General features: G+C 53.8%; 3 protein-coding genes and 2 non-coding genes across 5 annotated transcripts; all 5 read left to right on the top strand.

Annotated features, from left to right (window-relative positions):
- The first annotated feature begins 15 nt into the window (after positions 1–15).
- Positions 16–3,416, top strand: LOC101830239 (heat shock 70 kDa protein 1A). Its single transcript, XM_040732089.1, has one exon. It carries the CDS (start codon positions 717–719, stop codon positions 2,640–2,642), a length of 1,926 nt encoding a protein of 641 aa, XP_040588023.1. The 5' UTR covers positions 16–716; the 3' UTR covers positions 2,643–3,416.
- Positions 3,417–8,821: 5,405 nt separating this feature from the next.
- On the top strand, positions 8,822–9,335 carry LOC110339469 (60S ribosomal protein L35a-like). The gene has a single exon (XM_040732090.1). The coding sequence runs from the start codon at positions 8,928–8,930 to the stop codon at positions 9,258–9,260; it is 333 nt and encodes a 110-aa protein (XP_040588024.1). The 5' UTR covers positions 8,822–8,927; the 3' UTR covers positions 9,261–9,335.
- Positions 9,336–13,968: 4,633 nt separating this feature from the next.
- Positions 13,969–16,937, top strand: LOC121134227 (heat shock 70 kDa protein 1A). Its single transcript, XM_040732087.1, has one exon. The coding sequence runs from the start codon at positions 14,375–14,377 to the stop codon at positions 16,298–16,300; it is 1,926 nt and encodes a 641-aa protein (XP_040588021.1). The 5' UTR covers positions 13,969–14,374; the 3' UTR covers positions 16,301–16,937.
- Positions 16,938–20,807: 3,870 nt separating this feature from the next.
- LOC121134413 lies at positions 20,808–20,870 on the top strand. Its single transcript, XR_005871486.1, has one exon. It is a non-coding gene; the product is annotated as a small nucleolar RNA SNORD48 (small nucleolar RNA).
- An 862-nt stretch (positions 20,871–21,732) lies between these two features.
- LOC121134412 lies at positions 21,733–21,798 on the top strand. Its single transcript, XR_005871485.1, has one exon. It is a non-coding gene; the product is annotated as a small nucleolar RNA SNORD52 (small nucleolar RNA).

Here is a 21,798-nt window from a genome sequence, read left to right as displayed (position 1 = left end):
CGCGACTGGAGGGGACCACGTCACCAGACACGCCCCAAGGCCTCTCTCTCCCTGGGTCACCTAAGCAGAGGTGGGGGTTACAGCCCGCAGCGCGACCCGCAAAGTCAGAAGCGCTCCAGTCTGATCTTAACCAACTGTCCAAAACCTCAGATCACAGCCAGCTGTCCACAACACCGAGCTAGAGGTGACCTTTCCAGGCAATTCCACAGAGGCCGCGGGCCAGCGTCGCCATGGCAACGGAGGCAACAGCACGTCCGTCCCCCCCCCCTTCTCCCTCTTCCCCCACCGCAGGGATCCGTCCTCTCCAGCGAATCCCAGAAGGGTCTGGAGAGTTCTAGGCAGGGCCGGCACCCTCCGAACCTATTACTCAAAGGAGGCGGGGAGGCTCCTCCAGAAGCGAAACTGCTGGAAGATTCGGGTCCCCACGGCCGCCTCCGGCTCGCTGATTGGCCCAGGCGAGAGCGGGCGGGGCCCGAGGGCGACCCATAAAGGCGCGGGGCGGCGAGCAGGGCACCAGACGCAGCCTGCGGTTCCCACGGGCATCTCGCGTTCCCCCCCGGAGCCCAGAGCGAAGAGCGGCCGAGCCGCGCCTTCCCGACTCTCGGCCAGAACCAGCCTCGTTCCCCGGAGCCTCCCCGCCGCAGAGCGCAGCCGACCCGCAGCAGCCGAGCGTCCGACCCCGACCGCCCAGAGCGAGCAGCAGCGGCCACGGCGCCATGGCCAAGAGCACGGCGATCGGCATCGACCTGGGCACCACCTACTCGTGCGTGGGCGTGTTCCAGCACGGCAAGGTGGAGATCATCGCCAACGACCAGGGCAACCGCACGACCCCCAGCTACGTGGCCTTCACCGACACCGAGCGGCTCATCGGCGACGCCGCCAAGAACCAGGTGGCGCTGAACCCGCAGAACACCGTGTTCGACGCGAAGCGGCTGATCGGCCGCAAGTTCGGCGACGCGGTGGTGCAGTCGGACATGAAGCACTGGCCCTTCCGGGTGGTGAGCGACGGCGACAAGCCCAAGGTGCAGGTGAGCTACAAGGGCGAGCCGCGGGCCTTCTACCCCGAGGAGATCTCGTCCATGGTGCTGACGAAGATGAAGGAGGTCGCCGAGGCGTACCTGGGCCACCCGGTGACCAACGCGGTGATCACGGTGCCCGCCTACTTCAACGACTCGCAGCGGCAGGCCACCAAGGACGCGGGCGTGATCGCGGGTCTGAACGTGCTGCGCATCATCAACGAGCCCACGGCGGCCGCCATCGCCTACGGGCTGGACCGCTCGGGTAAGGGCGAGCGCAACGTGCTCATCTTCGACTTGGGCGGCGGCACGTTCGACGTGTCCATCCTGACGATCGACGACGGCATCTTCGAGGTGAAGGCCACGGCGGGGGACACGCACCTGGGCGGCGAGGACTTCGACAACCGGCTGGTGAGCCACTTCGTGGAGGAGTTCAAGAGGAAGCACAAGAAGGACATCAGCCAGAACAAGCGCGCCGTGCGGCGGCTGCGCACGGCCTGCGAGCGCGCCAAGAGGACCCTGTCGTCCAGCACGCAGGCCAGCCTGGAGATCGACTCGCTGTTCGAGGGCATCGACTTCTACACGTCCATCACGCGCGCGCGCTTCGAGGAGCTGTGCGCCGACCTGTTCCGCGGCACGCTGGAGCCCGTGGAGAAGGCGCTGCGCGACGCCAAGCTGGACAAGGCGCAGATCCACGACCTGGTGCTGGTGGGCGGCTCGACGCGCATCCCCAAGGTGCAGAAGCTGCTGCAGGACTTCTTCAACGGGCGCGACCTGAACAAGAGCATCAACCCGGACGAGGCGGTGGCCTACGGGGCGGCCGTGCAGGCGGCCATCCTGATGGGGGACAAGTCTGAGAACGTGCAGGACCTGCTGCTGCTGGACGTGGCGCCGCTGTCGCTGGGCCTGGAGACGGCGGGCGGCGTGATGACGGCGCTCATCAAGCGCAACTCCACCATCCCCACCAAGCAGACGCAGACCTTCACCACCTACGCGGACAACCAGCCGGGCGTGCTGATCCAGGTGTACGAGGGCGAGCGGGCCATGACGCGCGACAACAACCTGCTGGGCCGCTTCGAGCTCAGCGGCATCCCGCCGGCGCCCAGGGGCGTGCCCCAGATCGAGGTGACCTTCGACATCGACGCCAACGGCATCCTCAACGTCACGGCCATGGACAAGAGCACGGGCAAGGCCAACAAGATCACCATCACCAACGACAAGGGCCGGCTGAGCAAGGAGGAGATCGAGCGCATGGTGCAGGAGGCCGAGAGGTACAAGGCCGAGGACGAGGTGCAGCGTGACAGGGTGGCGGCCAAGAACGCGCTCGAGTCCTACGCCTTCAACGTGAAGAGCACCGTGGAGGACGCGGGCCTCCAGGGCAAGATCGGCGAGGCCGACCGGAAGAAGGTGCTGGACAAGTGTCAGGAGGTCATCTCCTGGCTGGACGCCAACACGCTGGCCGAGAAGGACGAGTTCGTGCACAAGCGGGAGGAGCTGGAGAGGCTGTGTGGCCCCATCATCAGCGGGCTGTACCAGGGCGCGGGCGCTGCCGGGGCTGGGGGCTTCGGGGCCCAGGCGCCCAAGGGAGGCTCAGGGTCGGGGCCCACCATCGAGGAGGTGGACTAGGGAGAGAGGGGCCCCTGCTTGCTCTCCCGGTGTCCTCTGAGGACCGCCTTTGCACTGGTTAGTGTCAGGATTAGCCCTTCACCCCTGGCTTCATTCTGCTCTTAAGTCCTAGCCTTAGGGAAACATTTTGTTTACTTTGTGGAATAACTCGTGTTCTTTACATTTCCTGTAAGCTAGTGCTCTGAAACACTGCCACACTGTATGATGTTTGCCAGACTACAAACTCGGGAGATGTCTTCCTAACTGAATAATTGGTTTTTCTGATTCTGGATTGTAATAACAGAGAACCAAAGAAGTCTTCTCTCTTTGTTATTTTAAAAAGAAATATGTTGCTATCGAGGGCTAGCACCTTATTCTCTTTGGGTTTAAGACCAGCCTGGTCTATATAGTGAATTCCAAGACAGCTAGGGCTATATTGAGGGACTTTCTCTCAAAATAAAAAGAGAGAGAGAGAGAAATATGTTAAACACCAGTAGATTTTTAGGGTCTTTTGTCTTGGACTCTGTCCTTGGCCACACTGCTGAGGCACCCTATGTGGGTCCCTTCCACGGGCTAAGTTTGTCCTATGAAAGCGGGAGGCTCCGTCTGCTTCTCCAGGTGTTTCTACTTTGGTGTCGAGGTTTTGCTGTTGAGAACTGTTGAGCTGGTTTTTCCAGTTGGTAAACTTGGAGGTGAATTTACACTGCCATCCTTTGTTCCCGTTGTTTTTTATATGCTCATACTGAACACAGGTCAACTTTTACTGGTTATTTCAAAATAAACGAAATAGCTTGCCGTGTCTGTGTGCCTGATGAACTGCTCCTGCGGTCCTCTCTCAGCTGAGTCTACAGAAAAGAGTGACATGTGATCTCCCAGGGCCTGGAGGGCAGAGGGGACACTGCATTGTGATCCTCTTGCGTGTCTGTGAATGGGGTCAGCTGGGGCTGGGGCATAGCTCGGGGAAGGAGGTCCTGTGATAACTTCTCGTGGAGAGGGTTGTCCAGAAGAGCCCTGGTGTTTGAGGCTTGCAGCTGGGGATCCGGGAGAAGTCAGTCACCTGGCAGGGTGGTGAGGGTGCAGACCGTGTAAGACTCCAGAAGAGGCGATGGGGAGGCCACCCAGTTACACAGTGTTATAGCAAAAGGGGAGGTGACATAAAGTATTAAAAGGTGGTGGACGGTGAGCTTTAAACCATGAGAACTGACACAGCGAGTGAGGACACACAGTCCCTAGTTCTCATTTTTACTGCCGGGGTCAGAGGTGCCCTGCGGGGCAGGAACGGGTCAAGGCACACACTCACAGGGGACCTCTGTGGAAACAAGTTTGCTCTTCCTTTTCCGGGTTGGTCCTGGGCACAGGGCTTAAATCTGCAGGTGTGAAGCCGGCGCCTTTCCCTGCTAAAGCCTCTCTGGCTCTCATCCTCTACTTCTGATGTTCTGGCTTTTTTTGGGGGGAGGTTCGAGTCAGGGTTTCTCTGTATCCTTTTGGAGGCTGTCCTGGAACTTGCTCTGTAGACCAGGCTGGCCTCGAACTCACAGGGATCCGCCTGCCTCTGCCTCCCGAGTGCTGGGATTAAAGGCGTGCGCCACCAATGCCCAGCTACTTCTGATGTTCTGAATGCAGGCTGAGCTAGTCGGGCCTCACTACCCTGGTGAGATTATAGAAAGATTACTTTTTCTTTTCTTTTTTTTTTTAACTTGCTTAAACCAAAGGTTTTCAGGCAGGTGCTAACTTGGAACTTAATAGGTAGTCCAGTCTGGGCTTGAATTTGAGGAGTCTAATATGGCTTCAACGCCCCCAAATGCTGGGTTATAGAGGTGGATTGCCATGCCATGCCTACCTTATAACTTTTTATCGGGTTGGTGTTTCTTTTCTTTTTTTGCTGTGTGTGTGGTGCTGGGGTTTGAGTCCAGTTCTACCATTGAGTATGTGTACAGGGAATCAAACCTAGAGACCACAGATGATAAGCAAATGTTTTACCAATGGACATCTTAAGCCCTGGTTCCTGTTCATTTGTTGTTGGGTTTTTTGAGATGTGTTCTCTCATAGCCCAGGCTGGACCTTCACGGACCCTCCTCCAGATTCTTCAAAAGTGGGGGTGTTAATGGGCTGGAGATACAGCTCAGTGGTAAAAGCCGAGTGTATACCAACCACTCTGGGGTCAGACCTCTGCAAGGGGGAGGGGGGGAATGCTGGAGGGCATGGAGTTGTGAATGGACCTTCGGGCTGATACTTTCCTTCATAGTTATTTCTGAAAGGATACTGGAATAGAAATTGCACTTGCGAGTTGGGCATTGATGGTGCACGCCTTTAATTCCAGCACTGGGAGGCAGAGGTAGGTGGATCTCTGTGAGTTCGAGGCCAGCCTGATCTACAGAGTGAGTTCCAGGACAGCCTCCAAAACAATACAGAGAAACCCTGTCTTGAAAAACCAGAAATTAAAAAGAAAAAGAAGAAATCACACTTGCAAGTTTTTTTTTTTTTTTTGGTTTTTTCAGACAGGGTTTCTCTATTGTTTTGGAGGCTGTCCTTGAACTAGCTCTGTAGACCAGGCTGGCCTCGAACTCACAGAGATCTGCCTGCCTCTGCCTCCTGAGTGCTGGGATTAAAGGCGTGCGCCACCAACACCCAGCCACACTTGCAAGTTTTAAAAGAGAGAGAGAGAGAGAGAGAGAGAGAGTGTGTGTGTGTGTGTGTGTGTGTGTGTGTATGTGTGTGTGTTTGGGAACCTGTGTGTGGGGTCAGAGGATAACTGGGGAGTCACTTTCCTTCCCCCACTGTGGGCTCTGGAGTGTTGGACTCAGATAGTCAGGCTTGCATGCTGGGTCACAGCTGCCATTTTTGTCACCTGCGTTTCAAGTGTTCCAGTGACCACACACGGCGGGGTCACCTGACAATATAGAGTCTCAGTATCAGAAGGACCTCAACATGGAGGGTTGTGACAGAGTGGACAGTTGTCACCTGTTGCGTTCTTAGCCCTGCTGTGCTGGTTGCTCTCATGTCAGCTTGGCACAGGCTGGAGTCGTCTGAAAGGAGGGAGCCTCCACAGGATCCAGCCATTTTCCTTTCTTTCTTCTGTTCATTTATTTTTATTATAAATAATGTTTTTAAAAAGTTGGACAAACTTGGGCTGGAGAGCTGGCTCAGAAGTTAAGAGCACTGGCTGTTCTTCCAGAGGCCCCGAGTTTAATTCCCAGCAACGACATGGTAGCTCACAACTATCTGTAATAAGATCTTTTGCCCACTGTATACATAATAAATACATCTTTAAAGCAAACAGACAAAACAACAACAAAAAGTTGGACAAGCTTTAATTAGTTAATTTATGTGCATTGATGATTAGCCTGTATAGGTGTCCATGTCAGATCCCCTAAACAGGAGTCAAAGACAACAGTGAGATGCCATGCCACAGCTGCCATGGATGCTGCGAATTTCATGTGGGTGCTGGGAATTGAACCCTGGTCCTCTGGAAGAGCAGTCAGTGCCCTTAACCACCAGGCCATCTCTCCAGTCTCGAATTTATTTATTTTACACCCTGTCTTCAGCCTTCCTCTCCCTCCTCTCCTCCCACTCGCTCCCTACACCTCCCCTCTACGCCCCCCCAATCCATTTTCTTCATTAGTGAATGGTGTGGGAGGGTCCAGCCTATTGTGGGCAACGTCTCGTCCCTGGGCTGGTGGCCCTGGGTCCTATAAGAAAGCAGCCTGAGGCAGCCATGGAAAGCAAGCCAGTAAGCAGCTTCCCCTGTGGCCTCTGCATCAGCTCCTGCCTCCTGGTTCCTGCCCTGCTGGAATCCCTTCTGTAACTACAACATGGGAGTGTGAGCCCAGTAAACCCTTTATGAGCCCCTCGCTTTTGGTCATGGAGTTTCCTCATAGCGAGGACAGTTACCATCTCTGCACGCCCCCAAACTCTGTCGGAAGCACAGTCAGTTTGAAGGTTGCTGAGGGAGGTGGGGGATCAGGTGGGGGGGCGGAGCCACCCAGAAGCTCTGCTCCTGTCATTTTTGAGGATGACTTTCTCACTGCTGCCACCCGATTTGTTTGGCTCCGTACGGTGAATGTCACAAAACTTCCCACTGTCTCCATCTGAGGAATTAGAGTTGGGTGTGGTGCATGCCTGTCCTAGCTCTGGGAAAAGTGGAGGCAGGAGGATTCCTGTTCAAGACGAGTGTGGGTTCCGTGGATCTGTGATGATGGAGGGAGGAGGGAGAGGAGACTTCAGGAGCACCACAGAGGTGACGGCAAACTTGTAACCCCAGCACTTGCAGGGCTAAGGCAGGTGCATTATCTGGAGTTTAACATTCACCTGGTCTGTCTTAAAAAAGAAGCAAAACCAGAAGCAACTTTAAACAGTGAGGGAAGGGAAGGGAAGGGCTGGAGAGACGACTCAGGGGTTAAGAGTACTGGCTGCTTCCCCAGAGGACCCAGGTGCAATTCCCAGCTCCCAAATGGTGGCTCACAACCCTTTGGCAGGTGCCAGGCACTCACGGGGCGCACAGACACACAGGCAAAGGAAGTCCTCATACACACAAAATCAACCTTAAATTAAAGAATTCTAAAAAGCAGCAAGGGCCAGGAAGTGGTGGCGCAGGCCTTTAACCCCAGCCCTTGGGAGGCAGGCACACAGGCAGGTGGATCTCTGTGAGTTCAAGGCCAGCCTGGTCTACAAAGTGAGTGCCAGCACAGCCAGGACTCTTGATAGAGAAACCTTGTCTAGGGGGAGAAAAAAAAAAGCATGGGCTGGGGGGAGGCATTACCATGCCTCTCCTGTCTATCCCAGTATGTCAAGCTTCTGGCACCTTTGCTCCCAGTGCAGACTGCTGGGCTGGGAGGGATCCTTTGGCCTGGAAGGAACTGCCCTCGTTATTCTCAGGGACACTTCTTAACAAAGCAGACTATCCCCTGCCCTCGCCTCGCCTCGCCTCCCCCTGCCCTCTGGAGCAGCAACTTCGGTCATACTCCACTTTTAACATCCAGCAGGTCTGTGAGCCCGGTGCCAGCTGTGCCATGGTCACAAGGCTGTCACTCCCTTCCCATTTCTGACAGACAAGAAGTCAGAAGCCTAGGGGCAGGGCCATGAGGGGGTGGGGCAGGAGGGAAGTTCCTGCAGGGCGGGGTTAGATTGTGGGAGCAGGGGTTGTCACTAAACCTAAAGCCTGTAGAGCTCACTCATAGAGTTCCACCTGTCACACTGCTGCCCTTCCATGCGTCTGCACCGTTGGTGTGTGGAGAGGCAGTTTCAGGAAAAAGGGTTGTGTCAGAGAGGCACGGGTAGGGAGATGACTTGCTCTGGCCTTTCCCACTGCCTTCCCCCTCGCTCTAATCTTTCATGGGGTTCTTTTAAAAAGAGAGAGAGAGAGAGAGAGAGAGAGAGAGAGAGCCTGGCATTGGTGGCACACGCCTTTAATCCCAGCACTGGAGAGGCAGTGGAGACAGATCTCTGTGAGTTCGAGGCCAGCCTGGTTTACAGAGTGAGTTCTAGGACAGCCTCCAAAACAATACAGAGAAACCCTGTCTCGAAAAACCACAGAGAAAGAGAGAGAGAGAGAGAGAGAGAGAGAGAGAGAGAGAGAGAGAGAGAGAGGCGGGAAGCTATGTGGGTACCAGGCAGGCGGTGGCTCGGTCACCCAGCATCATAAACAGTCTCTTGTACCATGTGGGTGGAATGCGTCTGTCTTGGTTGTGCAGGTTGGGGCCCAGGGCAGTCTGCCCCTGCCACTCTTCTTTGTAGAGCCCACACCCATGCTTCCAGGTGTCACCCTTTTTTTTTTTTTTTTTTTTTTTTTTTGGTTTTTCGAGACAGGGTTTCTCTGTATTGTTTTGGAGGCTGTCCTGGAACTAGCTCTGTAGACCAGGCTGGTCTCGAACTCACAGAGATCCGCCTTCCTCTGCCTCCGGAGTGCTGGGATTAAAGGCCTGCGCCACCAACGCCCGGCCAGGTGTCACCCTTTATACTCCAGAGTGCCTCTATGTCTGAACTCTCTCAAAACCTGTCCAGTTTTTTGTTTTGTTTTTGTTTTTAAAAAGGCTTTTTTTAAAAAATATTTATTTATTTATTTATTATGAATACAATATCCTGCCTCCATGTATGTCTGCATGCCAGGAGAGGGCACCAGGTCTCATTACAGATGGTTCTGAGCCACCATGTGGTTGCTGGGAATTGAACTCAGGACCTCTGGAAGAGCAAACAGTGCTCTTAACCTCTGAGCCATCTCTCCAGCCCATTAAAAAGTCTTTAGTGGCTTTTCCCACCATCATGGCGCCTGTGGAGGCCTGCTGGGAATAGGACTTCTAAAGGGCAAATATGTCTGGAAGACTTTGGTGCAAGGCCACTTTTGCTGGATATAAGCGAGGCCTCCAGAACCAGAGAGAGCACACGGCTCTTCTTAAAATTGAAGGTGTTTATGCCCGAGACGAAACTGAATTCTACCTGGGCAAGAGATGTGCTTACGTGTGTAAAGCAAAAAACAACACAGTGACACCCGGAGACAAACCAGACAAAACCAGAGTGGTCTGGGGAAAAGGAACCCGGGCTCATGGGAACAGTGGCGTGGCTCGTGCCAAATTCCGAAGCAACCTTCCTGCGAAGGCCATTGGACACAGAATCCATGTGATACTGTACCCTTCCGGAGTTTAAACTAATGAAAAGGGAATAAATAAAAGTGGATTTGTAGGCAGAGGCAGGCGGATCTCTGTGAGTTCGAGGCCAGGCTGGACCGACAGCCTCCAAAACAGTACAGAGAAACCCTGTCTCGTAAAAACCAAAACAAAACGAAACAAAAAAAAAAAAAAAAAACAAAAATGTGGATTTGTTAAAAAAAAAAAAAAAAGAAGAAGAAGAAGAAGTCTTTTAATGAACTCCAACTAGGGTCTGGAGAGTTGTTGGCTCCATGGTAAGATCTGGTACTCCCCTTCTAGAGGACTTCCCTTTGGTTCCCCAGACCCAAGTTTAGACACCCACAACTGTCTGTGAATCCAGTTCCATGGGATTCCATGCCCTTTCCTGTCCTCTAGGCACCTGCAACCCGCACACATCCACAGTATTCAAAATAGACACTAAAACCTCCCTGACGTTGCATCATAATAAAGCGACTCCAGTCTTTTGTTTTGTGGTAGAAAATTAGAGCCAACTTTCTCATGCTAGACAAACACAACAGGGAGAGATAGGGGTTCAGCCTTCTAGAGCCTGGGCTAGCCTGAAACTTGTTACATAAACCAGGTTGCTTGTTACATAGACCAGGTAACAATGTGACAATCCCTCCAGACAATCCCTCTGTAGCAATGTAACAAATCCCTCTATCGCTGTTCTGGAGTTACAGACAGAAACCACCACACCTGACTTTACCCTGCTTTTTTGTTTTTCTTTTGTTTTTCCAGACAGGATTTCTGTGTGTAGCTTTGGATGTTGTCCTCTTACTCCCTTGGTATACCAGGCTGGCCTTGAACTCACAAAGATTCGCCTGCCTCTACCTCCCCAGTGCTGGGATTAAAGGCCTGTGTGCCACCAACCCCAGGCTTGTATTTGGTCTTCTGAGGCAGAGTTAATTCATTTGTCTCAGGTTGGTTATGATCTCACTGAAAAGTTTCTGCACCCGGATCAGCCTCTCCACAGATGCAGCAATCCAAATCAGACCAAATCTAACCCAATTAGAAAAAGCCCATGTTTAATGAGCACAGAGCTTCCGGGTGGCCTTCCAGCTCCCTAGAGAGGAGACAGGAAGGGGAGACTGGACGAACTGTGGGTGTGGTCTTGAGCATCTCTGAGAGAGGGGCCATCATTTGGCAGGCTTTCTGACAGGCAGCAGGGTTTGGCAGGAGACAAGGGAGGGGGCTTGGTGGAATTCCACCAGAACACTGCAGACTCTTTGGGTTTATGGACTCCAGGGGCTGAGGAAGCTCCCACCATAGCACTCACAGCGTCCTTAGCGTCTCCCACTACGGAACTACAGGAGCCGACCCTCATGCCTGCCTGAAGTGGACACTATTAACTCTACTTTACAGAGGCTCACATAGAGACCTGGATCATTTAGTACCATACAAGTACTCCATTGTGTTTTGTTTTCCCAGACGCGGTTTCTCTGTGTAGCCCTGGCTGTCCTGGAACTAGCTCTTGAAGACCAGGCTGGCCTCGAACTCACAGAGATCCACCTGGCTCTGCCTAGACAGTGCTGGGATTAAAGGCACACGCCACCACCACCTGGCTCAAGCACTTCATAGTTAAAAAGGAAAAAACAAAGCAAAAAACACCCTTGGCCAAGAGGTAGATTCCAGACACAAACTTAGGTCTTCCCCTCCCCAGTGTTTTTCCACTTGCTGGGATCTCCAGGGCTCTCCTGCTACCAAAGCCTTTGCAATCTGCTTAAGAATGTCTGCCTCCGGATCTCTGTGAGTTTGAGGCCATCCTGGTCTACAAAGTGAATTCCAGGACAGCCTGCAAAGCTACAGAGAAACCCTGTCTCAAAAAACAAAAACAAAAACAAAAACAAAAACAAAAACAAGAATGCCTGCCTCAGCAGGGCAAGGTGCTTATGCCTGTTACACCTGCCTCTGAGATTCTGAGGCGGAAGAGCCAACACGAGTCAGCCGGCTTGGACTATGTGGTGAGACCGTCTCAGAAGTAAAACAGGAGAAACAGAACAAGAAGGCTGCCTCCGGGGTCCACATCACTTGTCCCCTCACTTCCTCTGGATATGCTTACAATTGTATCATCTTTTGAAAAAACGAGGACTGAGGAGAAAACAGGGCTGTTTTGAGAAATTGTAATTAAGAGAGAGGGAGAGAGAGAGAGAGAGAGAGAGAGAGAGAGAGAGAGAGAGAGAGAGAGAGAGAGATGCTGGAGCCTCAGGCTGAGGAAGCCTGTCTCCCCTCAAGTGTTCTTGGTGTCCTCTCCTGCCCCTGGCTCTCCCCACCCCTTAAAAGTCCTTCCCAGCCTTCCAGCTTCGGAACCCTGAACTCTGTTGCTTCCAAATATGGAACTCAATAAAAACATAATTCCAGAAAGAACCAAACTCCTCTTGTTGTCTGTGTGTGGTGGTGGTGGGGGCACTGGAAATTAAACCCAGGTTATCATGGACTGTAAGCATGTATTCTACCAGTAACTCAGGTTCCTTCAGACCCTCAGCCCTCCCAGCAATTAAACCTATCACCGCCCTTCTGCCCCCAAAATACCCAGGCCAAAAGGACAGACACAATTTCAAATATCTCCTTGTGCAGAAAAGGACATGGGTGGGCTATGGTGGAGGTTCCCGGTGAGGTGATCCTAGCATTTTGGGGTGAGAAGAGGTTCATGCATCGTTCAAGGCCAGCCTTCCCAGCAAGGAGTCCCAGACAACCCTTCCCTACTGAATGAGAGCCTGTCTCCATTTTTCTTTTAAAGATGTATTCTAAGTTTTGCTGATTCCCAGGACAGAAGGAGTAAACCCAGGACTATCAGGGGCCACAGATGACTGTGAGCAGGCCTCGAGGGAGCTCAGTGGGGAATCCTGGAGGCATCCCCAGCCAGAGATGCTCAGAGTAATGGAAAAATCCTTGAAGCTTAACCAGTTTGACCTGATCCGGGTAGTGATTCATTAGAACTGAATTCATTAGTTCTGACTATGGAATAAGCTGCAGCCTGCCAGCAACACAAACAGGGGATCTATGCATCTTCAAAACATTGACCAAGGTTTGCCAACTACAGCTCTGTCAGATGGCCTGGGATTCCTGGAAGAGATATTTTGATATGGACTTACACACATGCACACATGCATGGACTCGCGCACACACACATATACACACAGGCACCAAAACACACATACAGACACAGGCACACACATGACACACACACACACACACACACACATATATACACGAATGGAGCTGTGTTCAAAAAAAGGGTCCCCCCAGAAACTACCTCCACCCATTTACACTCAGGAGCCTATTGCCTGTAGTTTTCCAGTACTTGGGAGTAAGGTTGGAGGATTGAGGACTTATGACCAACCTTGACAACCACATAGTAAATCCCAGGATGACTTGGGCTATATGAGACCCTAACCAAAAAAAAAAAAAAAAAAAAAAAAGATTTCTGCATGTAGTCTCCCTGCCATGGACTGTTACCTCAGAACTAAGGCTCTAATGCACCCTCATCATTATTTTGTTTTTTGAGAGTCAGGCTCTAAGGTAGCCCAGGCTAGCCTCACACTCTGCATCCTCCTGCCTGCCTGCCCCTCCTCAGCATGGGCCACCATAGCCAGCAGCCTATTGTGATTTTGGGTATCTAACAGGAGGAGGAAGAGGGGCAGCGAGCAGGGAGGATGATCACTGACAAATAATGTATTCATAATCAAACCAGCGGATAAGATGAGGAGGCTCAGGTAAATTAGTAGGCGGATCCCAACTCCCCTGCCACAGGGCTTTTAAATGCTCTGTGAGGTGTGATGCTGTAAGAGGGGACTGTTGAGGGGCCGTGGGCACAGACTACAACCAAAGAAACTCCAACTTTACCCTGACCACGCTGCCCATCGCCATCAGAGCCAGGAAGCGAGCAGAAAGACAGGAGCCCGGCAATGAGCTACGCGAAGGAAAAGCCTGGCTGGCTTTCCCTACTTTCTTTACAATGCTTCAGACAGGGTTTCCCTCTGTAACCCAGGCTGGCGTTGGACGCGCAGCTGTCCTGCCCCAGCCTCTCAAGTGCTGAGATTGCTGGTGTGAGCCACCACTCCCCGCCAACTGCGGTGGAAATTTCTTTGACTCACTAATGCCAGGCTCCAGCCTGGGGCACAGGGAGGGGCTGCCTGCTGGCTCGGTCCACTCCGCCCTGCCCTCCCTCTCAGGGGACACTTTCCCGATTCGGGTCACAGATCCTCCTAACATGAGAACGTAGCGTCTACACCCTGACTTTCTTCTGTAAACCTTGAGGACTCCGCAGGGAGATCTCCTGCTACTTGTACGCTAACCGTGGTGGGAAAAGCACCAGAGCGAACGAAATATACTGTGCGGCCTTCTCCCTGTCCACTCTTAAACCTAAAATGGGAAAAACACGGACGGACGAGCATTCCTTAGGAGGCTCGCACGCTGTCACTCGCAGCCAGGACCAAAACACAATCTTTTTAGGCCAAACCCCCCCCTCTTTTGAGAGACTTTCTGCGTCCGCCACCCCGCCACCCCGAAGAAGAGGTCAGCAAACCCCAAGCCCCCTCCCTGGGATGAGTCCCAAGCACCTCTCACCGCCCAGCACCTCCAGGAGCTGACCATTCTCAGCTTCACCCAGAGAGGCCGCGGGCCAGCGTCGCCATGGCAACGGAGGCAACAGCACGTCCGTCCCCCCTCCCCCTCCTCCCGCACCGCAGAGATCCGTCCTATCCAGCGAATCCCAGAAGGGTCTGGAGAGTTCTAGGCAGGGCCGGCACCCTCCGAACCTATTACTCAAAGGAGGCGGGGAGGCTCCTCCAGAAGCGAAACTGCTGGAAGATTCGGGTCCCCACGGCCGCCTCCGGCTCGCTGATTGGCCCAGGCGAGAGCGGGCGGGGCCCGAGGGCGACCCATAAAGGCGCGGGGCGGCGAGCAGGGCACCAGACGCAGCCTGCGGTTCCCACGGGCATCTCGCGTTCCCCCCGGAGCCCAGAGCGAAGAGCGGCCGAGCCGCGCCTTCCCGACTCTCGGCCAGAACCAGCCTCGTTCCCCGGAGCCTCCCCGCCGCAGAGCGCAGCCGACCCGCAGCAGCCGAGCGTCCGACCCCGACCGCCCAGAGCGAGCAGCAGCGGCCACGGCGCCATGGCCAAGAGCACGGCGATCGGCATCGACCTGGGCACCACCTACTCGTGCGTGGGCGTGTTCCAGCACGGCAAGGTGGAGATCATCGCCAACGACCAGGGCAACCGCACGACCCCCAGCTACGTGGCCTTCACCGACACCGAGCGGCTCATCGGCGACGCCGCCAAGAACCAGGTGGCGCTGAACCCGCAGAACACCGTGTTCGACGCGAAGCGGCTGATCGGCCGCAAGTTCGGCGACGCGGTGGTGCAGTCGGACATGAAGCACTGGCCCTTCCGGGTGGTGAGCGACGGCGACAAGCCCAAGGTGCAGGTGAGCTACAAGGGCGAGCCGCGGGCCTTCTACCCCGAGGAGATCTCGTCCATGGTGCTGACGAAGATGAAGGAGGTCGCCGAGGCGTACCTGGGCCACCCGGTGACCAACGCGGTGATCACGGTGCCCGCCTACTTCAACGACTCGCAGCGGCAGGCCACCAAGGACGCGGGCGTGATCGCGGGTCTGAACGTGCTGCGCATCATCAACGAGCCCACGGCGGCCGCCATCGCCTACGGGCTGGACCGCTCGGGTAAGGGCGAGCGCAACGTGCTCATCTTCGACCTGGGCGGCGGCACGTTCGACGTGTCCATCCTGACGATCGACGACGGCATCTTCGAGGTGAAGGCCACGGCGGGGGACACGCACCTGGGCGGCGAGGACTTCGACAACCGGCTGGTGAGCCACTTCGTGGAGGAGTTCAAGAGGAAGCACAAGAAGGACATCAGCCAGAACAAGCGCGCCGTGCGGCGGCTGCGCACGGCCTGCGAGCGCGCCAAGAGGACCCTGTCGTCCAGCACGCAGGCCAGCCTGGAGATCGACTCGCTGTTCGAGGGCATCGACTTCTACACGTCCATCACGCGCGCGCGCTTCGAGGAGCTGTGCGCCGACCTGTTCCGCGGCACGCTGGAGCCCGTGGAGAAGGCGCTGCGCGACGCCAAGCTGGACAAGGCGCAGATCCACGACCTGGTGCTGGTGGGCGGCTCGACGCGCATCCCCAAGGTGCAGAAGCTGCTGCAGGACTTCTTCAACGGGCGCGACCTGAACAAGAGCATCAACCCGGACGAGGCGGTGGCCTACGGGGCGGCCGTGCAGGCGGCCATCCTGATGGGGGACAAGTCTGAGAACGTGCAGGACCTGCTGCTGCTGGACGTGGCGCCGCTGTCGCTGGGCCTGGAGACGGCGGGCGGCGTGATGACGGCGCTCATCAAGCGCAACTCCACCATCCCCACCAAGCAGACGCAGACCTTCACCACCTACGCGGACAACCAGCCGGGCGTGCTGATCCAGGTGTACGAGGGCGAGCGGGCCATGACGCGCGACAACAACCTGCTGGGCCGCTTCGAGCTCAGCGGCATCCCGCCGGCGCCCAGGGGCGTGCCCCAGATCGAGGTGACCTTCGACATCGACGCCAACGGCATCCTCAACGTCACGGCCACCGACAAGAGCACGGGCAAGGCCAACAAGATCACCATCACCAACGACAAGGGCCGGCTGAGCAAGGAGGAGATCGAGCGCATGGTGCAGGAGGCCGAGAGGTACAAGGCCGAGGACGAGGTGCAGCGCGACAGGGTGGCGGCCAAGAACGCGCTCGAGTCCTACGCCTTCAACGTGAAGAGCGCCGTGGAGGACGCGGGCCTCCAGGGCAAGATCGGCGAGGCCGACCGGAAGAAGGTGCTGGACAAGTGTCAGGAGGTCATCTCCTGGCTGGACGCCAACACGCTGGCCGAGAAGGACGAGTTCGTGCACAAGCGGGAGGAGCTGGAGAGGCTGTGTGGCCCCATCATCAGCGGGCTGTACCAGGGCGCGGGCGCTGCCGGGGCTGGGGGCTTCGGGGCCCAGGCGCCCAAGGGAGGCTCAGGGTCGGGGCCCACCATCGAGGAGGTGGACTAGGGAGAGAGGGGCCCCTGCTTGCTCTCCCGGTGTTCTCTGAGGACCGCCTTTGCACTGGTTAGTGTCAGGGTTAGCCCTTCACCCCTGGGTTCATGCTAAAGTTCCAGCCTTTTGTAAGGTAATTAAGTTGACTGTTAGACTTTGTATGTTTATGTTCTTATATTCATGTTATCCCTGCCAGCTTGTCTGTGTCAGTATTTTATTCTTGGCAGAGCAAGGGGATCGTGTTCTTGCACTAAAGATGTGTGGAATTTAAAGGTTTTTTTAGGGTTGTGTTCCATTGTCCCGGGGACATGGTGCTGCTGCCTCAGGGTCTGGTCCCAGAGTCGAGCAGCTGGTGTTGATTCCCCTTCTCTGTCACTGCAGTTGTCTCTGAGACAATCTGGCTTTCAAACACTTCTTTGTGCTGCTGACTTCCGTCTCCTGTACTAAAACTGTAACACATGCTTGACCTGGTGACAGTGTTGTGACCCATAAGTTCCTTGCATTTAATCTGCGGTCTGTAATGATGGCAATTTCCTGCCACCAGACAGATCAACACTGCCACCCCGTGGAGGCTGTTTTCCTTGCAACACTACAAAGTTGGAAAAAATAACATTTTTATAACCTATATATTAAAAATAAACTGTTACAAGTATGTTTTGTCAGTGTGTATGTTGGGAGGGATGGTGAGTTCTGGGTTCTCGTGGGTTCCCTGGTTCTGTGGTAAGCAGAATGGGTATTTAGGGAGTTTCATTAGGATTTAAGTGTAGGTTTTCTATTGTATTAGGCAGGTTCTTACTCTGATGGGTAGGGCTCATTTTGGGGGAAAGTAAGAGTGGTGCTGGAAATATTTGGGGGATCATGGGTAAAGGGCATCCCGGGCTCTGAGGTGTCTGAACTCTTTCCCCCACTGTCCCTGGGGCTGAATCTAGAGCAGCCTTTCTCAACCTGTGGGCTACCATCCCTTTTGGGGGCCATAGGACCCTTCGCAGGGGTCATTATCTAAGACCATCGGAAAACACAGATATTAACATTACAATTCATAACAGTATGGAGTAGAAACAAAGTAATTTTGTTACAGGGGAGCTCACTATAACATAAGTATCTGTATTAAAGGGTCGCAGCATCAGGAAGGTTGAGAACCGTAGCTCTAGACCATCATGAGCAGAGACTAGGGCTCTGTCACTGAGCTTTAGCGCCCTCTTTTTTTTTAACTTTTCCTGTGTTTTTTGAGGCTTTGTCTCTGCTATGTGTTCCTGCCTGGCCTGCCTCAGACTCTGAGATCCATCTTCCTTCTGCACACCCGGCTCCTTTACAAGGTCACAAAGTTGCCCCAGTTATACTTAGACTCCCGGCAGCTCAGCCTGGCCTTGAACTCTTCTTTTCAGTCCTCATTCCTAAACCCCCGGGCTGAGACAGTGCACTTTTGCCTCCCTACACCAAGTCTGGCTATCGTTTTCTTTTCTGGGGGGAGGTGTGTGTGTGTGTGTGTGTGTGTGTGTGTGTGTGTGAGAGAGAGAGAGAGAGAGAGAGAGAGAGAGAGAGAGAGAGAGAGAGAGAGAGAGAAGTGGTCTTTTTAAGTAGCCCTGGCTGTGGCAGAACTATTTCAAACCAGGCTGGCCTTGAACTCCTGCTTCTGCCTCACATAATGCTGGGCTTAATAGGCTCAAACGATCATCATATTCACTCCCTCTGCCCCCATTCCTCTCCAGGCAGTGAGCCAGGCGAAATAACGGACCACTTACCCAGCATGTCCAAGGCCTGAATGAGCAGGCAGAAAATGTGGAAAATAAATGCTGCCCTGCCAAGCCTTTTGTTCCACGAATCTCCATCTTACCTGTGTAATGACATCCTCCGAGTGCTGGGGAGCGTAGCACAGCAACAGAATGCCCACTTAGCGTGCATGAGCCCCTAAAACAATCCCGGACCCTGCCAAGAATAAGTCGCTTAGTTGGGCCAGGTGTCAACCACCTGTAATCCCAGCATGTTCATACACAGCCAATGAAAGGTCATTCTGGGGTAAGGAAATCGTCAGCGATAGCTTATCATTTTTTTTTTTTTTTGGTTTTTCGAGACAGGGTTTCTCTGTAGCTTATCATTCTTGAGGCCAGGGCAATTATGCTCATGAATTGCTCATTACGGAAGCGGTTTATTGCTGAGCCGGACCAGACCATCAGGAGTCATTTCTGGCCTGAGCGGTTGAAAGTAGCCTCTTCACACAGGGCTCCCAGGTGGTACTCGGGCTTCTAGGAACTGAGAAATCTATCAAATATGTAGTTACTATAGGATTCTTAGACTTTAAAAGCTTCTTTAAAAAAAAAAAAGACAAGATCTCTGTGTAGCCCCGACTGGCCTCAAATTCACAGAGATCTGCCTGCCTCTGTGTCCCAAATGCTGGGATCAAAGGCCTGTGCCACTACATCCACCTCACAAGAGAGTTTTCATGGGAGGCTACAACCTTCAAGGGAGGGAGAGCAGATGCAAAAATTGAAAAAAAGGACGTCAAAAAAAAAAACATTTCTTGTATGGACAGTGGCCTTCCAAATTTTATTTTATTTTTTTTGGTTTTTCGAGACAGGGTTTCCCTGTGGCTTTGGAGGCTGTCCTGGAACTCGCTCGGTAGACCAGGCTGGTCTCGAACTCACAGTGATCCCAAATTTTATTTTTTAATTAGTTTATTATTATTATTATTATTATTATTATTTGGTTTTTTGAAACAGGGTTTCTCTGTGGCTTTGGAGGCTGTCCTGGAAATCGCTCTGTAGACCAGGCTAGTCTCGAACTCACAGAGATCCGCCTGCCTCTACCTTCCGAGTGTTGGGATTAAAGGCGTGCGCCACCACACCTGGCTCCCAAATTTTATTTATAATATTGTTTCTGAGTTAGGGTCTTACTCAGTAGCCCAAACCGGCCCTGAGCTCCATAAAGAGCACAGCCCAGACCTCTAACATTATTTATTTTTAGTTTTTTGAGACACGGTTTCTCTGTGTAGCCCCGGCTGTTTTGGAACCCCATTGTAGACCAGGCTGGCCTGGAACTCGGAGATTTGCTGCCTCTGCCTCCCCGGGTGCTGGATTAAAACTGTATACTTGCTCCTCCCAGCTAAAATGTACTTTTAAAAATAAAGCCAGGACAGCTCAAAGTGGCTCCCACGTGTGGTCCCAGCATTTAGGAAACAGAGGCAGGAGAGTCAGAATTGCTGTCTCAAAAAAATTACAAGGGGTTGGCTGAAAAAATGGATCAGTGGTTAGGAGCACTGCTCTTCCAGAGGACCCAGTGCCCAGCACCGTACCAGACAGCTCACGACCACCTGTGGGCTCCAATTCCAAAGGATCCAAAGCTGGCAGACACTTGCGTGGTGTGCACACACACATATATACATAACTAAAATCAATTGTTTTTCTTTGTGTTTTTGGAGACAGGTTTCTCTGAGTAACAGCCCTGGCTGTCCTGGAGCTTGCTCTGTAGACCAGGTTGGCCTGGAACTCACAGAGATCCCTCTGCCTCAGAGTGCTGGGATGGAAGGCGTGCACGGTCACAATACTCATTTTTAAATCGTTTTAAAAGGTGACAAATGTGTCTGGGAGTGGCGGTGGGTCCAGGCTGCAATTCTATGCATGGTTGGAAGCCACGATGGAGCCAGGAATACACGGTTGGGGACGGGGTAAAATTTTAATATTCAATAAACTTTTTTTAATAAAAAGAATGTAGAGCAGACGCTGAGCTGCAAGTTCAGATTTTTTTATTTTTATTTTTGTGGCTGCTGGAGGTGAGAGTCCCCTAGGGTGGGACTGGATCCAACAACAGAACCACCAACATCCACCTCCAGGAGGCCAGAGAGCGCACGCACCCAGCCAGCTCTCCTCCAGGGTCCTTATCCCGCCTTGGCCGTCTAAGCCGCCTGTTTGCAATTTTTTTTCTCCTTTCCTTGCTTTGGCAATTTACCCGCATGATTCACGAGGCATGCCGTGACTCTCTACCCAGGAGGGCGAGCGACGCGATCCCACTAGGTTCCCTCCGCGTGTGCTTGCGCGAGCGGGGTCAGGCACCGCGGAAGACGGCTGTGCCCGTCAGGACCCCGGCCGGGCGCGGCTATAAAATGCGCAGGCGAGCGGCGGCGGGTCTCTTTGTGCGCGCTCTGGCTGCAATGTCTTGCTTTCCGTCTGCCGCGCTCTCTGGCCATGGAGTCGCCTCTGTGGTGGGGTGCGGGGCACCGAGCCCCGCGCCGGCCTCGTGCAGCAGGTACCCCGGGGCCCTGTGCGGGCGGGCGGGAGGGATCTGCGGTGTGGGGCTGGGCAGGATGACCCACATTTGCAGACTAGAGTTTCTGATGTCCCCGTGACGCCACCTCTTGGAACTGACCCAGCCCGGGGCCGGGGAGGGCGGCCGGCCGGGATCTCGCGCACCCATGCTCACTCCCTACTCTCTTTTCCTCTTCCCAGGCCGCTCGTCGTCGCCAGCAGAGCCCCGGCGGCGCCATGGTAGGTGGGGGCGCGTGTGGAGGGGGCTGGTGTCGGGGGACGGCGGTAATGATGACCTCTGGTGATTCCGAGTGTCTCGATGACGCCATCACCGCAGCGCGCTGACCGCCAGGCTGTGCAGTATCGTGGGGGTTTCTGAGCTTGCATGGCCTGGAGAGCTTAGCGATTCCCTTTTTGTGTCTTACCTCCTCGCAGGGGTTTGAGGACACCCACCGGCCGCTTGCTGCTGGAGAAAGGTTAGTACTGAGTGCCGGGAGCCTCAAGTCTTCATGGGCATTAACATGCTTGTCCCTTACCCAATTTGTTCCTTAGATTTCCAAGTCTTATTTCCTTTTTGGGGGGCAGGGAGGTTTGAGACAGGGTTTCTCTGGCTTTGGAGGCTTTCCTGCGGCTCACTCTTGAAGACCAGGCTGGTCTTGAACTCATCCTCCTGCTTCTGCCTCCCGAGTGCTGGGATTAAAGGCGTGCACCACCACCGGGCTAAATCTTGCTTTTTCGGCTTTTTAAAGGCTTTGTTCGGGTTTGTTAGTGAGGGCATCAGATTCTTAGTAACTGGAATTTCAGACGCCTGTAAATTGTGGGGTCTGGAAGAGCAGCCATTTCTCCACTCCCCATGTTGAGATAACAAGGCTGGCCCTCTTTCCAATCTGCCATGAGTGCCTGGGCCTTCGATCCCATTGGCACGCCAACATTCCCAACCTAACTCCAAGCTTCTAGCATGCTGGGGTGTAAAGCCGTGAGCTGTGGACCTCACTTTATTGGGGTTTTCTGTATACTGGCGCCTTTTTGCGTTGATGTTTGTGGGTCACGAGTGCTTTTCTAGGGCATTTGGGCTGCAGGGGCTTTGTCAGGTGTGGCGGGCTTTAGGGTTGTCATCTTGTAGGATACTAACGTTCCCTGGACTTCTACTGTATTCCCTGCTGAGACTGGATTTGAGAATAATGCCTCTGATTCGGGTCTCCCTCCGTTGGGAGTGATGATTTCACAGACTAGAGTCTCTGACAATGGTCCTGATGTCAACTATAAATCTGACTC

This window comes from Mesocricetus auratus, unplaced genomic scaffold (assembly GCF_017639785.1).
Source record: "Mesocricetus auratus isolate SY011 unplaced genomic scaffold, BCM_Maur_2.0 Super-Scaffold_100027, whole genome shotgun sequence".
Lineage (NCBI taxonomy): Eukaryota > Metazoa > Chordata > Mammalia > Rodentia > Cricetidae > Mesocricetus > Mesocricetus auratus.
Note: the sequence above shows the minus strand (reverse complement) of the source record. Positions and strands in the feature narration are given on the sequence as shown.

Excerpts from the sequence above, each read along its gene's own strand:
- LOC101830239 (XM_040732089.1), top strand. The coding sequence starts at position 717 with ATGGCCAAGAGCACGGCGATCGGCATCGACCTGGGCACCACCTACTCG.
- LOC110339469 (XM_040732090.1), top strand. The coding sequence starts at position 8,928 with ATGTCTGGAAGACTTTGGTGCAAGGCCACTTTTGCTGGATATAAGCGA.
- LOC121134227 (XM_040732087.1), top strand. The coding sequence starts at position 14,375 with ATGGCCAAGAGCACGGCGATCGGCATCGACCTGGGCACCACCTACTCG.